Genomic DNA, 16,253 nt, shown 5'->3' with positions numbered 1-16,253 from the left:
AGGAGAGGCAGTGGTGGAGAGGTGGTGGAGTGGAGGCAGTGGTGGAGAGGTGGTGGAGGGGAGGCAGTGGTGGAGAGGCAGTGGTGGAGGGGAGGCAGTGGTGGAGGAGAGGCAGTGGTGGAGAGGTGGTGGAGTGGAGGCAGTGGTGGAGGGGAGGCAGTGGTGGAGGAGAGGCAGTGGTGGAGAGGTGGTGGAGTGGAGGCAGTGGTGGAGAGGCAGTGGTGGAGGGGAGGCAGTGGTGGAGAGGTGGTGGAGTGGAGGCAGTGGTGGAGAGGCAGTGGTGGAGGGGAGGCAGTGGTGGAGGAGAGGCAGTGGTGGAGAGGTGGTGGAGTGGAGGCAGTGGTGGAGAGGCAGTGGTGGAGGGGAGGCAGTGGTGGAGGAGAGGCAGTGGTGGAGAGGTGGTGGAGTGGAGGCAGTGGTGGAGAGGCAGTGGTGGAGGGGAGGCAGTGGTGGAGGAGAGGCAGTGGTGGAGAGGTGGTGGAGTGGAGGCAGTGGTGGAGAGGTGGTGGAGGGGAGGCAGTGGTGGAGAGGCAGTGGTGGAGGGGAGGCAGTGGTGGAGGAGAGGCAGTGGTGGAGAGGTGGTGGAGTGGAGGCAGTGGTGGAGGGGAGGCAGTGGTGGAGGAGAGGCAGTGGTGGAGAGGTGGTGGAGTGGAGGCAGTGGTGGAGAGGTGGTGGAGGGGAGGCAGTGGTGGAGAGGCAGTGGTGGAGGGGAGGCAGTGGTGGAGGAGAGGCAGTGGTGGAGAGGTGGTGGAGTGGAGGCAGTGGTGGAGAGGCAGCAGGAATTTACATTTGATAAAAATAATAATCTCAAGTGTTACTCACCTTCCTGCTCCAGGGAAGGTGAGTAACACTTGAGATTATTATTTTTATCAAATGTAAATTCCTCTTATAAATAGAAAGCCCCTTCAATAATCCTTAGGCTATAAATCACATGCATCTTTTATGGAAGCTTATAAGATGCTGACAGCCAGGTCCAGTGACCAAAGCCAAGAGGAGGGGGGATGACCTGTGCAGGTAATGGAAGCAGATGAGGAGGGGGATGGCTGGGGCACACAAGTATTCAGGGACCTCAATATGAATCTATCTTTGGCAGCCGTGATCGGCGCAGTGATTAGTTATCAATAACGGGTCAGGCATCTGCCATTACTTCTATGTTACTTTTTACATGGTAATAATTTCATAGGAGTAGTGGCAGCATTGCCCGCACCAAAGATGGCCGTCCTCGCTGCTGTGTCATAATGTAGACACCTTTCCTATTGGTCGAGCAATGGACACGTGAGTTGTGCCGCGCCTCCTCTGCCAACGGTTGTCATGGTAGCGAGCACTCCAGGATCATGGCGGCGGCGCTATAGATAGAGCGGGCCGGCGACCTCGGATAAGTAATCCTCCTGTGTGTATCCCTCCAGTGTGTTTCCTACAGTGTGTATCCCTCTTGTGTGTATCCCTCCAGTGTGTTTCCTCCAGTGTGTTTCCTACAGTGTGTATCCCTCCAGTGTGTATCCCTCCAGTGTGTATCCCTCCAGTGTGTATCCCTCCAGTGTGTATCCCTCCAGTGTGTATCCCTCCAGTGTGTATCCCTCCAGTGTTTCCTACAGTGTGTATCCCTCCAGTGTGTTTCCTACAGTGTGTATCCCTCCTGCGTGTATCTCTCCTGTGTTTCCTCCAGTGTGTATCCCTCCAGTGTGTATCCCTCCTGTGTGTATCCCTCCTGCGTGTATCTCTCCTGTGTTTCCTACAGTGTGTATCCCTCCAGTGTGTATCCCTCCAGTGTGTATCCCTCCAGTGTGTATCCCTCCAGTGTGTATCCCTCCAGTGTGTATCCCTCCAGTGTGTATCCCTCCAGTGTTTCCTACAGTGTGTATCCCTCCAGTGTGTTTCCTACAGTGTGTATCCCTCCTGCGTGTATCTCTCCTGTGTTTCCTCCAGTGTGTATCCCTCCAGTGTGTATCCCTCCTGTGTGTATCCCTCCTGCGTGTATCTCTCCTGTGTTTCCTACAGTGTGTATCCCTCCAGTGTGTATCCCTCCAGTGTGTATCCCTCCAGTGTGTATCCCTCCAGTGTGTATCCCTCTTGTGTGTATCCCTCTTGTGTGTATCCCTCTTGTGTGTATCCCTCTTGTGTGTATCCCTCTTGTGTGTATCCCTCTTGTGTGTATCCCTCTTGTGTGTATCCCTCTTGTGTGTATCCCTCCAGTGTGTATCCCTCCAGTGTGTATCCTCCATGTCGCCAACCTATTTGTAGCCCCAGCCTTCCTGTATCTCGCTGCCTTCATTAGTGATCCTTTAGTTACCACCAACATTCTGGCAGTCTGAGAATTTTCTGGTGTGGAACTACAAGTACCAGTCACACCTGGGTGAATGTCCTCTTTCCCTTTAAAGAAGCACTCCCAGAAAAAAATGGATTCCTTAAACCCTTATTATTGTTTAAAGGGGTTGTTGGAGGCGAGCTGCTGGCATCTCCGCAGTGTTTGTGGGGTCGTCCTCAGAACTCCTCGGCTGTCAGGCGTCTCGGCATTGTATGGGGCCGTCCTCAGATCCCGCTGGCTGGGCAGGCATCCCGGCAGTGTGTGGGGTCGTCCTCAGATCCCGCTGGCTGGGCAGGCATCCCGGCAGTGTGTGGGGTCGTCCTCAGATCCCGCTGGCTGGGCAGGCATCCCGGCAGTGTGTGGGGTCGTCCTCAGATCCCGCTGGCTGGGCAGGCATCCCGGCAGTGTGTGGGGTCGTCCTCAGATCCCGCTGGCTGGGCAGGCATCCCGGCAGTGTGTGGGGTCGTCCTCAGATCCCGCTGGCTGGGCAGGCATCCCGGCAGTGTGTGGGGTCGTCCTCAGATCCCGCTGGCTGGGCAGGCATCCCGGCAGTGTGTGGGGTCGTCCTCAGATCCCGCTGGCTGGGCAGGCATCCCGGCAGTGTGTGGGGTCGTCCTCAGATCCCGCTGGCTGGGCAGGCATCCCGGCAGTGTGTGGGGTCGTCCTCAGATCCCGCTGGCTGGGCAGGCATCCCGGCAGTGTGAGGGGTCGTCCTCAGATCCCGCTGGCTGGGCAGGCATCCCGGCAGTGTGTGGGGTCGTCCTCAGATCCCGCTGGCTGGGCAGGCATCCCGGCAGTGTGTGGGGTCGTCCTCAGATCCCGCTGGCCATGCAGGCGTCTTGGTGATTTGTGGGGTCTTCCTCAAAACTTCCCGCTTGTCAGGCGGCTCAGCAGTGTGTGGAGTCGTCCTCACATCTCAATAGCCAGGAAGGCGTCTGGGCAGTATGTGGGGTCTTCCTCAGAAACCGCTGGCCGGCAGGTGTCTCTGCAGTCTGTGGGGTCGTCCTCAGATGTCGCTGACTGGGCAGACGTGTCTATTGTCTGTGGGGTTGTCCTCTGATCCCGCTGACTGGGAAGGCAGCTCGGCAGTATGTGATGGCATCCTCAGAACCCGCTGGCCGGTCAGGCATCTTGGCAGTGTGTGGGGTTGTCCTCAATGCCCGCTAGCAGAGCAGGTGCCTCAGCAGTGTGTGGGATCTTCCTCCGAACCCACTGGCCAGGTGGGTTTCTTGGCAGTATGTGGGGTCTTCCTCCGAACCCGCTGGCCGGGCGGCTTTCTTGGCAGTGTGTGGGGTCGTCCTCCACACCGCTCACCCCTGATGCAGCACTGAATGGCATTGTATAACCCCTTGAGATTCCTGCTGATCATCCTCTTCCCTAGTTTAGAGCACTGCCCCATCCTCTTCTGAGCCATGTGAGCAGTATTCAGACCAGCAGGATCACACCGCGTCTTCTGTGAGGACCAGAAGTCACTTTCTCAGTGTAAGTTACATCAAGTGGGCAACTATCGCCCCCACAGAGGGGATGCGTGTGATCCGGCCGGTCTGAATAGTGGCTCAGAAGAGGACGGGGGCAGCGCTGGCATCTGGAGAGGACGGTGACCAATAGATATTTACACCCACCTCATTACCCTACATACACTGATGAGGACACGGAATAACATTGTTGGGAGTTTTAATTCTCATTTTGGGAAAAGATTTGTGATTTACCCCCCCTCCTTCTAAAAAAAAAAAAATTCCATATATATTTTTTTTGAAACTTTCGACTTATTTATTTAGTACTAATGAGTATGAAGCCGTCACAGTATACTGCAATATAATGAAAATAATGATCTTCTATGTAGCCCACCCTGTGGAAGACCACATTGATGGTAACAAAGCCCCCCAATATACTGTGGAAACTCATCAACAGTCCATGTGCTAGGATGAGACCCCCGGCCCACCTGGATTGCAGCTGTAGTCTCTGTGGTTATTGGCAGGTGCTGGGAGAGTAGAAGAGACAGCGCCGGCCTGTACGGAGCTACATACACGTGAACCTGACCCCAGGACATGCATGATGCTGATGCCCTCCTCAGTCCCCTGCCCTGCCATAGGCATAAAGCAATATTTACTTTTCATCATCTGCAGACGTTCTTTAATTTTTGCCTTCCAATCTTCATTAATGTTTCTATTTTTTGCTTTTTTCCTTCTGCAGGAGTCAGGAGAGGATGCTGCAGCCCGGGAATTACAGTCTGGTCCTTACGCTTCAGTTCCTGCTCTTGGTTTACGATCTGTTTGTGAATTCATTTTCGGAGCTCCTACGCTCGGCTCCGGTTATCCAGCTGGTGCTTTTCATGTAAGTGATTGGTTTGGGAAACCACTATCTAAAGGACCCCTATAGACATTAGATGGCTGGCAGTGAACAATGCTTCTGCCGACCGTGCGGCCATTTTTGCCATCTCGCCTATGCAGCGTTCTCTGAGAGCCTCAGACAAACATCACTGCCGGAGACTTTTCTCCAGAAGAACAAAGCGATCGCTTGTCTGAAGTGAGACGTTCCTGATCGACATCTCCAATGTACAGAGTCAATTGCCCCATACACATAAGAGTGTGAACCTGCCATAACGGTGGGGGCTGCCAACATTAGTCTAATGTGTATGGTGGGTTCAGAACTGGCCATCAGGGATGACGTCCTTTAACCCTGATGAGCATTTTCCTTCACTTTCCCCAGCTCTGTGTTAGTATAAAGCAGATATTGAGCCATGTCTTTTCTGTTTCAGTTTGCAGGATGTCGGCACTTTATTTGCAGCCATCGTCCTGTTCCTTATGTTGTTCAACACGTTTGTGTTCCAAGCCGGGCTCCTGGGCTTACTATGCCAGCGCTTCCAGGTCACAGTATTGCTCTGCGCTCTGCATTTAACCCTAAGTGTCTCATTACACGTATGGCTTATGGTAAGTCTGTATCTATTATGTTATTTATCGGCATTATCCTCCCACCTTGCGCCTTTTTTTCCTTTTCTTGTTTCTTTTTTTCTAGAATCTGCGGTGGAAAACAGAAAATATCTTTGTGTGGTCAGATGGGTTGCAGGCGCTGTTTGTTCTGCAGAGAGTCGGTGAGTATTTTAGGCCAGAACGGAGTATGTTGGTGGAGCTTCACCTTAGGCCACGTGCACACGTTCAGTATTTGGGTTTTTTTTTTTACCTCAGTATTTGTAGCCAAAACCAGGAGTGTGTGATAAATACAGAAGTGGTGCCCGGGTTTCTATTATACTTTTTCTCTGATTGTTCCACTCCTGGTTTTGCCTACAAATACTGATGTAAAAACTCACCAAATACTCAGTGTGCATGTCGCCTTATACTACAATTCTGCAACTAGTCTCATCAAGTCTTTCTCATCACTTCTTATGTGGGTGGCTGTATAGGTGTCCGCCTTCACTGTGGTGTAGATTATGCTTCAGATGTCTTCAAGGGAATGGCCTCTAATCTATTATCAGAGCAGAGAAGCAATGGAACGAACACCAGCTGTTCAGAGCTAAAACATTTAATTTTGTAGAAGTTGAGTGACAGTCAATATGGCCACCGTTCTTTTCCTTTATTTGCGGGGTGTAGGTATGTGGGAAAGTAGGGGCCAAGTTGCAACTGATCATGGTGGAATAAAAGCAGGGCAGTGAATGCTTTATCCGCATCTGGGTGTGACAGGCACATATGATAGTGAGGAGCAGGTAGCACAGGTACTAGAAGCCACCGGCAGACAGGATGCCAGGAAGCAGAAATGCTAGAAGCCACCGGCAGACAGGAAGCAGGTAGCAGAGGTACTAGAAGCCACCGGCAGACAGGATGCCAGGACGCAGGTAGCACAGGTACTAGAAGCCACCGGCAGACAGGATGCCAGGAAGCAGAAATGCTAGAAGCCACCGGCAGACTGGATGCCAGGAAGCAGGTAGCAGAGGTACTAGAAGCACCCGGAAGACAGGATGCCAGGACGCAGGTAGCACAGGTACTAGAAGCCACCGGCAGACAGGATGCCAGGACGCAGGTAGCATAGGTACTAGAAGCCACCGGCAGACAGGATGCCAGGACGCAGGTAGCACAGGTACTAGAAGCCACCGGCAGACAGGATGCCAGGAAGCAGAAATGCTAGAAGCCACCGGCAGACAGGATGCCAGGAAGCAGAAATTCTAGAAGCCACCGGCAGACTGGATGCCAGGAAGCAGGTAGCAGAGGTACTAGAAGCACCCGGCAGACAGGATGCCAGGACGCAGGTAGCACAGGTACTAGAAGCCACCGGCAGACAGGATGCCAGGACGCAGGTAGCACAGGTACTAGAAGCCACCGGCAGACAGGATGCCAGGACGCAGGTAGCATAGGTACTAGAAGCCACCGGCAGACAGGATGCCAGGACACAGGTAGCATAGGTACTAGAAGCCACCGGCAGACAGGATGCCAGGACGCAGGTAGCACAGGTACTAGAAGCCACCGGCAGACAGAATGCCAGGACGCAGGTAGCACAGGTACTAGAAGCCACCGGCAGACAGGATGCCAGGACGCAGGTAGCACAGGTACTAGAAGCCACCGGCAGACAGGATGCCAGGAAGCAGAAATGCTAGAAGCCACCGGCAGACAGGATGCCAGGAAGCAGAAATGCTTGAAGCCACCGGCAGACAGGATGCCAGGAAGCAGATAGCAGAGGTACTAGAAGCCACCGGCAGACAGGATGCCAGGACGCAGGTAGCACAGGTACTAGAAGCCACCGGCAGACAGGATGCCAGGACGCAGGTAGCATAGGTACTAGAAGCCACCGGCAGACAGGATGCCAGGACGCAGGTAGCACAGGTACTAGAAGCCACCGGCAGACAGGATGCCAGGAAGCAGAAATGCTAGAAGCCACAGGCAGACAAGTTGCCGGGAAGCAAGTAGCAGAGGTACTAGAAGCCGCATGCAGACAGGATGCCAGGAAGCAGGGGTACTGGAAGCTGAAGGCAGACCGGATGCAGGTAGCGGAGGTACCAAAAGCTGTAGGCAGACACGATACTAAGAAGCACGTAGGAGAGGTACTAGAAGACACTGGCAGATAGTATGTTGGAACACAAAGTCTTATCAATACCAAGACACAAGTGCGTGTTTCGTTGATCCATTATATAGGCCCAGGTAGATGATCACATGGGTGCACAACAGACCACCTGCAAAGCCTGACGTGGAGTATAACAGAGTTCAGTGGACTGAGGAAGGCAAAGCCCGGATCCGGGACAGATGTTTAGCTCCAATCCTGCGGATCCTATAAATGTCAGTCAAGATAAAACCTCTCTTAATGTTTTTTTTTTAAGTGTGAATATAAGGGAAAAAAAAATAACGTGTGTGTATGAGAAAAAATTCCAGCCACACACTGTGAAAAACCAAAATAAATTCTACCTTATAACATAAATGGAGGTATTTAGAATATTACAATGGCCATTGCAATACCATATGGTTTGAAATCAGGTTAGTACCAGTGTGGGGCTGGAATTTTTTCTCATATTTATACACCATCCAGATGCGCACCTGTTCACATTGTAAAGGTGCTGCCAGTACGGTTTGAATTCAGGTTAGTACCAGCGTGGGAAACCAGCAAGGGAACCTCTTTTTCATTTTGTTTTTTTTTCTATTGTATAATGCATATAACAGGGAGTGGTGCTCTGTTTGCTGGATTTGCACTCCAGCTCCTGGCTGCTTCATTGGCCTCCTTTTTGTTCACCGACTGATCTTGTAGGTCTTCCTGTACTACCCGGCTTCGCCCGGGTTAATAATGGTTGTTAACAAAATTGAATGTATTAACAAAAATGTATTCTACACACAAAAACCACAAAACAAATAGATATAAATGTAATTATTAAAAGGCAAAAACTAAGCTAAAAGAAGCATTTCACGTCATATATTTCAACACCACAGATATTCCACACAGAGTTAACTAAATTGGCCAAGTAATTGTCACGTCCCCACCGGAGTCCGCTCCTGCGACTTCTGCTCTGATCGCCAGATGACGCCATGTTCCCACCATGGATAGTGCTGGTGATGGGAGAGGAGTCGCTGCCCGTGGCTCTGTGGAGCACAGGCTCCGCTCATCCACTAGGCTGGGTTTTCCGGGAACCTGCAGTACCACTGGCTGACTGTAGGTGGCGTGTGTCTTCCAGCTGAAGTTGCCAACATTCATTTGCAGCCAATGGGAAGACACCACACCCTTCTTATTCCCCCTCCTGTCACATGATCACTGCCAGAGATAGTTCTGTTCTCCTGGCTCATGTGCTGTTTGTATTTTGATTCCTGTGCGCTGACCTTTGCTTGCTGTTTGACTACCCTCCTGCCTGTCGTTTTTGTACCTTGCTGCCAGTTCCGGATTTGACCTCTGCTTTGCCTCCTCACTACGCCCTTGCCTGCCGATTCTGTTCCTGTTTAGCATCTCCTGTTTTTTTTACTTTGCCTGACGACCACGGACTACAGCCTACCACAGGTAGTGATCTCTGGGGCTCTGTGTAATTCCAAATCCCTGTATAGGGGTTAAAGGGTTGCAGAGTTCTGGGGGTCCTGCTTTGCGAGCGGCTTTTCTCTAGACTCCCCTTACAGCCAGTCTGAGTCTGTGGCTCCAATCAGGCATTACAGTAATGTGCCCGGTCTGCCTCTTTCCCCATCTGCCTGTCTCTTTCCCCATCTGCCTGTCTCTTTCCCCATCTGCCTGTCTCTTTCCCCATCTGCCTGTCTCTTTTCCCCATCTGCCTGTCTCTTTCCCCATCTGCCTGTCTCTTTCCCCATCTGCCTGTCTCTTTTCCCCATCTGCCTGTCTCTTTTCCCCATCTGCCTGTCTCTTTTCCCCATCTGCCTGTCTCTTTTCCCCATCTGCCTGTCTCTTTTCCCCATCTGCCTGTCTCTTTTCCCCATCTGCCTGTCTCTTTTCCCCATCTGCCTGTCTCTTTTCCCCATCTGCCTGTCTCTTTCCCCATCTGCCTGTCTCTTTCCCCATCTGCCTGTCTCTTTCCCCATCTGCCTGTCTCTTTCCCCATCTGCCTGTCTCTTTCCCCATCTGCCTGTCTCTTTCCCCATCTGCCTGTCTCTTTCCCCATCTGCCTGTCTCTTTCCCCATCTGCCTGTCTCTTTCCCCATCTGCCTGTCTCTTTCCCCATCTGCCTGTCTCTTTCCCCATCTGCCTGTCTCTTTCCCCATCTGCCTGTCTCTTTCCCCATCTGCCTGTCTCTTTCCCCATCTGCCTGTCTCTTTCCCCATCTGCCTGTCTCTTTCCCCATCTGCCTGTCTCTTTCCCCATCTGCCTGTCTCTTTCCCCATCTGCCTGTCTCTGTCCCCATCTGCCTGTCTCTGTCCCCATCTGCCTGTCTCTGTCCCCCGTCTGTCTCCTCCTTCCGTGTCTCTGTCCCTGTCTGCATGTCTGTTTGTCTCTTTTCAGGTCTTTCTCTGTCTGTCTGTCTGTCTCTCTCTGTCTGTCTCTCTCTCCCCACCGACATCTTATTACCTCACATATAAGCTTCTTATACTATGAATGTCTTTTGCTCCTATAGAAACCAATCACAGCTCCTACTAATAACCTGTAGTTCCAGTCTCCATTTACTTTAATGAAGGCATGTTTTTTGGAGAGTAACAGTAAAGCGCGGGGTTAAATTTTCCTGTCAAAACATAGTCTACGACGTTCCCTGGGTCACATTAGGCGTCTGTGCAAAATTTTGTGATTGTAAATGCGACGGTGCGGATACACTTTTTGTTTCACTTTTTCCCCATTATGTAGATAGGGGCAAAATTGATTAGTAAATTGGAACGTGCGGGGTTAAAATTTCGCCTCACAATATGCCTATGACGCTCTCGGGGTCCAGAAGTGTGAGTGTGCAAAATTTTGTGGTTGTAGCTGCGATGGTGCAGATGCCAATCCCAGACATACATACATTCATTCATTCATTCATTCATTCATACATACATACATACATACATACATACATACATACATACATACATACATACATACATACATACATACATTCATCTTTTTATATATATATATATATATATATATATATATATATATAATATATATAATCTCTCAAATGGTAAAATCTAAGTTTTTGTATTACAAACTGTATCATTTGGGAACATGTTTTGCAATTTATATACTAGAGAGACCTTCAGATTACCCAAGAAATCCTTTATATGTGTTTTTAATAGCTTGAATATGTCAAGTCTATAAGCAGTAAACTCAGCAGGGTAGCAATACTTGTCCCTTTCAGGTACTTAGCAAAGGCACTATCTATACTATCACATGTCCACTAGAGCATATTGATATGGGTCACTTGTTTTCCTCGTTCCTGTGACTGATGCAAGACAAATGGCTGCCATTGCAGGACAAGTGTGAATTTTTGTGTCTGCAGACGGTCTTGTAGAACAAATTAATGTATTTTTTTTTTTTTTGTTTTTTGTATTGACAGTGGCCGTGCTGTACTTTTACTTCTACAAGAGGACTGCTTTAAGTCTGGGAGATTCCCGCTACTACCATGATTCTCTGTGGCTACGCAATGAGTTTGCCCGAGTACGAGGTTAGATGAGTTGTTGGCTATTGAGACTGAGCACAAGCACCAAAGAGTTTCGGGGTCATTCTGAGAAGTCCATGCAGTGTCCTCTATGGTCGATCTTCATGTTGAACGGAGAGGATTATCTGACCCCACTGATCAGCAACATCTTCCAGTCCGGGGAACAAATTTTGTAAATTCTTCCTCCAGTATTCTCAGTGTTATTCACTATACAGATTATTTCATTAGAAATTTCACTTGTATTTTCAAAAAGTGAGAACGTGTGAATGTAAAAAATCCTTTTCTAGTTTTTGACTTTTTAAATATTGAATGTTTTATAGTTTTGTTATTTAATAAAAATAAGTGTGGAACATCTTTTCATCCTCGTGTTTGTGTTGAGAATGGGATTTTATTGCTGTTGTCTAATGAAACATTAAAGGATTATTCTCATTTCTGTCTTCCATGGCCGAGATAGACATAACTGCTTCTGGATCCCGACAATCAGAAACTGGGTTACAGAAATAGCTGTACTATGCAGTTTCCGTAACTCCCATAGAAATGTATGGGCTATATAGTATCAGGGTAGTAAAGCAAGCTACATTGGTAAAACTCCCAGACGGTGGAATTAGTGTAGCTTGCTGTGCTTTTTCCATTACTTATACCTATGGGAATTATACAAACTGTGAAGCACAGCACAGTTGTTTTCGCATCCCCACCTCTGGTGACCGGGACCAAAAAGCAGTTATTCCCGTCACGGCCATGGAAGATAGACATGGGAATATCCCTTTAATGACATATCTACAGGATATGGTATAAATGTCTAATTTCTCTTTCGTTTCATTGGGGGACACAGGACCGTGGGTGTATGCTGCTGTGACTAGGAGGCTGACACTAAGTAGACAAAAAAGGTTAGCTCCTCCCTAGCAGAGTACACCCTGAGGCGGACTTAAATCAGTTTTTGCTTAGTGTCGTAGGAGGCTGATATGGGCTCTCTCAGCCCCCCTCAGCCACATTTTTCTTGCGTATTTTTTTCATTTTTTCTCGGCGACGCTCATCAGTCTTCCCCTACCTTCTCCCCCTCGGGCGGCTGAAAATTTAGGCCCCGGTCTCGGCCTAGTCTCCCTGCGTCCCAGCCACGCCCCCTGCTGCAGCACTATTGGCTGGCCGGCCGTTATGCCCCCGACTCCGCCCACTGCTCAGCCTCCAGGCATCACAGTGTGGGCGGTGGATGCCCTGTTTCCCACCCTCACACGGCCCCTTTCCCAGCCAACTCCAGCGTCCCATCGCCATTCTGCTCACACAGGCAGATTAGCTGTAATCTGTCAGTTATGTGGTTGTAAGCAGATCTCTAATCACACAGGATCGATTTCATGTGAATGGACTGCTGATGTATGACAACTCACGATATAATACATGTAGAATTCACAAATTAGGTGAAAAATCTCAGTTTTATGTGGTTTTTTAACCCCAGAAGTTTTTTCTACAATTTGGTAAAAAAAAAAAATGTATTTCCAGATTCATGATTCACTTTCAGCATGTCTATGGCACCGTTCTGCGGTGCGTCGGCCAAGATGCCGCCTCCTATTGGATTCTGCAGGTCTCTGGGTATCATTGGGATTTAATTGCCCTAATGTTGGTGTCTTGATTCTCTCATATTTTAAATACAGAATCTGACAGGACCTGTATTACCAGGAACGCCCTCAGGGGAAGGCTACTGCTTCTAGCAAACAAGTAGATATGCTTAGTAACAGACAACCCCTTTAGATCATATATCTGTGGGGCCTCAACCCTGTCTTTTCCTAACAATGACGCAACAGCGCCCTGATTCCCTGGCTCCGGCGTGACCGGGATCCCTCTCTCCCGACTGGTAGGCAGCACACAGGATCTGGGTACGATTTGCTCCTACGGAGATAGCCCTCGTGTATGAGCGACAGTTTAGTCGTTCTCCTGTCTCCGGCCTAGCACTCCCAGCGAGAGTACCTTTGCATAATCCTGCTCCGCCCGACCCAAACAGTTTCCCGTGCCTTGGTGTAGTTCCCCTAGGTCAGGATGTCCAGCTATGCTCTGGCTGCTCTGCAGACCTGTAGCATCCACAGGACTCCTCTCCCGACGCCTCAGATGCCGCCACGCAGTCTCCGATCCTGCAGGGCCCTGCGTTCCGCCCCCTCCCGACTAGTTGGCGTCCCTGTCGCAGTCCGTAGGTTCCCTCTCTGAGGTCTCTCGAACCGTCGCGCAAGCTCTGCGTCGCCTGCCGTCACGCGTTCAGCCCTCCACAGGCCTAGCACAGTCTCCTCAGTAGGAAGTGAGCTCCGGCCCACGGTCCTCTGCTACTCGGAAGCGGACCCGCCAGGTCTCATCTTCAGCGCCTTCCCAGGCTTCACTCTCATCCCATCGTCCAGACTACCACTCCTTCCTGGAGTCCTCTGACCTCCCGGGTGATGATTCAGATGCAGCACCTCTGCTGAATTCCGTACAAGCGGCTGATGTTCGGCGCATGGTGGATAGCCTGGTAGAAGCGGTGAATCAGTCTCTGAGGATACAGGTATATCCCGTCTCTTTTCAGAGCACCCATGTCCCCTTTCAGCGGACGAGGCGACTCCATAACGCATTCAGTGGACATCATGAGTTTGCTGAGTTACGAAGCAACCACAGGCAACAGCCAGTCACGGTATGTACCGGCGGTAAGTCCATTATTTTACATTATCCCTTCTCCGAAGGGCTCCGAGAAGAATGGGCAGACCCCCTGTGGTCAGCCCGCCAGCTCCTGCCTGACTTCTCACTCCTAACAGTGCGTCTCTCAGGGACTCCACAGACCGTACCATTCACAGGTGGGCCCGCTCTGCCTTCGAGCCATCAGGAACTTCCCTTTCCCCGACCCTTGCCTTGGTTTGGGTTGCGAAGCCGCTATGTCCTGGACGGACATGCTGCGCAGGGACTCTGTGCCTTCTCTGCTGTTCCGGAACTGGCTAACATCTCTTCGCAGATCAGACTCGCGGGTGAGTACCTTCGCTACGCAGCCCTGGCGCCTGCCAATGGAGCGGCCCAGGTCCCTGCAACAGTGTAGCTATCCGCCGAGCTCTCAGGCTCAGGACCTGGAACGCGGATCTGGCTTCTGAGGGTAGCTGGCTTCCCCTCCGTCTTAGGGGAGCGCCTTTTAGGACCTAGGCTAGTCCAACTGATCTCCTAGGCTACGGGAGAAAAGAGTACTCTTCTTCCCTATTTTCGGCCCAAGCCGTCCGAAACTCCTCATCCTCAAAAAACATCCTCCCCTCGGAGGGACAAGGGGGCCCCGTCTTTTATGCCCAATCCCTCCTGGCGTTCGCGTCCCCACTAGTCCACGAAGTCCACTTCCAGGTCTCAGCGCCGCTTCTCCAAATGACTTGCGGTCTGCGGACAGCTGCGTCAGTCTAGTGGGGGGCTTCTGTCCCCCTCCAGCAGATCTACCTCCCATTAGAGGCAGATCCTAGGTCAGAGAGATCAGTCTCAGACTACGAAATAGATTCGATTCATTGCCACAAGACTTTTTTCCGTTCTCGCCCTCCTGAGTCTCCTGTGCGTGGGCGCGTGTTCCTCCCCTCCATTGGGTCGTTCCTCCACTCTGGACTTGTGGCAACAGTCCAGCCATCAGAACTTTTCCAGCGGTTTTTTATTGCAGTCTCTTGTGGTCCCCAAGAGGGTCGGCTCGGTCTGCCCCCTCCTCGACCCGGAGTTTTTCTAGCAGGTCCGTGAGACCTCGAGCATTTTGCATGGAGTTCCTCCGCTCCGTGTTCACATCCATTGAAGTCGGTGAGGTTCTGGCGTCGCTGGACATTCAAGACGCCTACCTGGCAGGTAGTCCTCGCTTCAAGCAAATGGTCCCTCAACAGGGAAAGCATCAACCAGATCGGCGGCAGATAAAAGACTTCAAAGGTGGTCCTAATGACCTCCCGATTCGACTGGCAGGTTCCATGGTTTATCGCGGGCTACCACGACCACCTGCCGCTAGGGGTCCACGTGAGGACCCAGTGCGGGCCCCCGTACTTCTTTCCGCTGCGGCCCCTGATCCCGAAGGTTCTTAAGAACATCAGGGCGGAAGGATTTCCAGCCATTCTAATGGCTCCAGAGGGGCCCAGACTAGCATGGCTCGCGGAACTTCTTCAGGACCCACGCTGTCCTCCCGGGACGCCTTCCAGACCGTCCAGCTCCTTGTTGGCAGAGCCTTCTCTCTCTCTTTCTCTCCTACGAGAACCCAGAGGTCCTAAAATTTGACAGTCTGGCTACGGTATCCTGGGTAATACCTCAGGCAGGCTTTTCGACAGAGTTAATACAGACAATGATTACAGTCAGGTTTCTATCTTCTGCGAGAATCCACTACCGCACGGGGAGCGTTCTTCCTTCGGTGGTCTGAAGAACACAGCATCTCTTCTCCCTCCCATCAAGGCAGGTCTAGATGCGAGTCTCACATTCTCCACACTTAAAAAGCCATGTGTCGGCTCTGTCAATCCTGTTTCAGAAGTCTCTCGCTTCTCGTCCACGGATCAAGGCCTTCATTCAGGGATTTGTCCATCCAGCTCCGCCGTATCGTCGGCCACTAGAACTGTGGGGTCTTATGCTAGAGCTGGATTTGCTTCAAGGTCCGCTATTTGCACCGTTCGAGATTCCTTCCTTCTCACCGGTTGTGGAAGAGTGGTGTTCCTCGTTGCCATCACTTCTCTGCGAAGAACGTCAGAGCTAAAGGGTCTTTCGGTACTTACCCCTTTTCGGATTTGTCTCCAGGACAAGGTTGTGCTCGGGCCGGCTCCCTCCTTTCTGCCTAGGGCAGTCTCGCCATTCCAGTCAAATGAGGAGTTTGTTTTCTCTGTCCTCCGCTCCTAGTCCTTCTCACAGCCTCAAGAAGGTCTTTCATACTCTGGACCGAGTGCGAGCCCTCACACTCTGTGCCTACAGGACCGCACCTTCCCGTAAAACGGTCGTGCTGTTCATCATCCCATCCGGACCCAAAAGGGACATGCTGCTACCCAGGGCCTCAATTGCCAGATGGATCCGTTCCGCCTCTTGGATAAAGGACAGATCTCCACCACGGACAGTAAAGGCGCACTCTGCTAGTGCAGTGGGAACCTTTTTGGCCGATTACGCATTAGACGTCGGCCGACCAGGTCCGTAGCACCGCCGCCTGGTCTAGTCTGCATTCTTTGAACAACTTCTACCAGGTTCACACCCAAGCATCGGCAGAGGCCAGTCTTGGGAAATAGCTTTTGCAGGTGGCAGTAGCATACCTGTACAAGGCGGGTACAGTCACTTCTTGGGCAAGCCCGCCGAGGGAGGCCGTTTTCCTTCCTATCCGCGGGGCTTTCCACTACCCACCCAGGGACTGCTTTTGGACGTCCCACGGTCCTGTGTCCCCCAATGAAACGAAAGAGAAGGATTTTTGTGTACTCACCGTAAAATCTCTTT

The 16,253-nt window shown here is 51.2% G+C and overlaps 1 protein-coding gene across 1 annotated transcript; it reads left to right on the top strand.

Annotated features, from left to right (window-relative positions):
- The first annotated feature begins 1,297 nt into the window (after positions 1–1,297).
- Positions 1,298–11,193, top strand: TMEM138 (transmembrane protein 138). The gene is made up of 5 exons (XM_075326429.1): positions 1,298–1,390; positions 4,499–4,639; positions 5,064–5,235; positions 5,321–5,396; positions 10,740–11,193. Exons 2-5 carry the CDS (start codon positions 4,512–4,514, stop codon positions 10,850–10,852), a joined length of 489 nt encoding a protein of 162 aa, XP_075182544.1. The 5' UTR covers positions 1,298–1,390; positions 4,499–4,511; the 3' UTR covers positions 10,853–11,193.
- Positions 11,194–16,253: the final 5,060 nt, after the last annotated feature.

This window comes from Anomaloglossus baeobatrachus, chromosome 10 (genome assembly GCF_048569485.1).
Source record: "Anomaloglossus baeobatrachus isolate aAnoBae1 chromosome 10, aAnoBae1.hap1, whole genome shotgun sequence".
Taxonomy (NCBI): domain Eukaryota; kingdom Metazoa; phylum Chordata; class Amphibia; order Anura; family Aromobatidae; genus Anomaloglossus; species Anomaloglossus baeobatrachus.
Note: the sequence above shows the minus strand (reverse complement) of the source record. Positions and strands in the feature narration are given on the sequence as shown.

What these genes read in the sequence shown, in the direction of transcription:
- TMEM138 (XM_075326429.1), top strand. Translation starts at nt 4,512, where the DNA reads ATGCTGCAGCCCGGGAATTACAGTCTGGTCCTTACGCTTCAGTTCCTG. An exon ending in CATTACACGTATGGCTTATG is followed by an intron (nt 5,236 to 5,320) that starts GTAAGTCTGTAT and finishes CTTTTTTTCTAG; the next exon opens with AATCTGCGGTGGAAAACAGA. An exon ending in GTTTGTTCTGCAGAGAGTCG is followed by an intron (nt 5,397 to 10,739) that starts GTGAGTATTTTA and finishes TTGTATTGACAG; the next exon opens with TGGCCGTGCTGTACTTTTAC.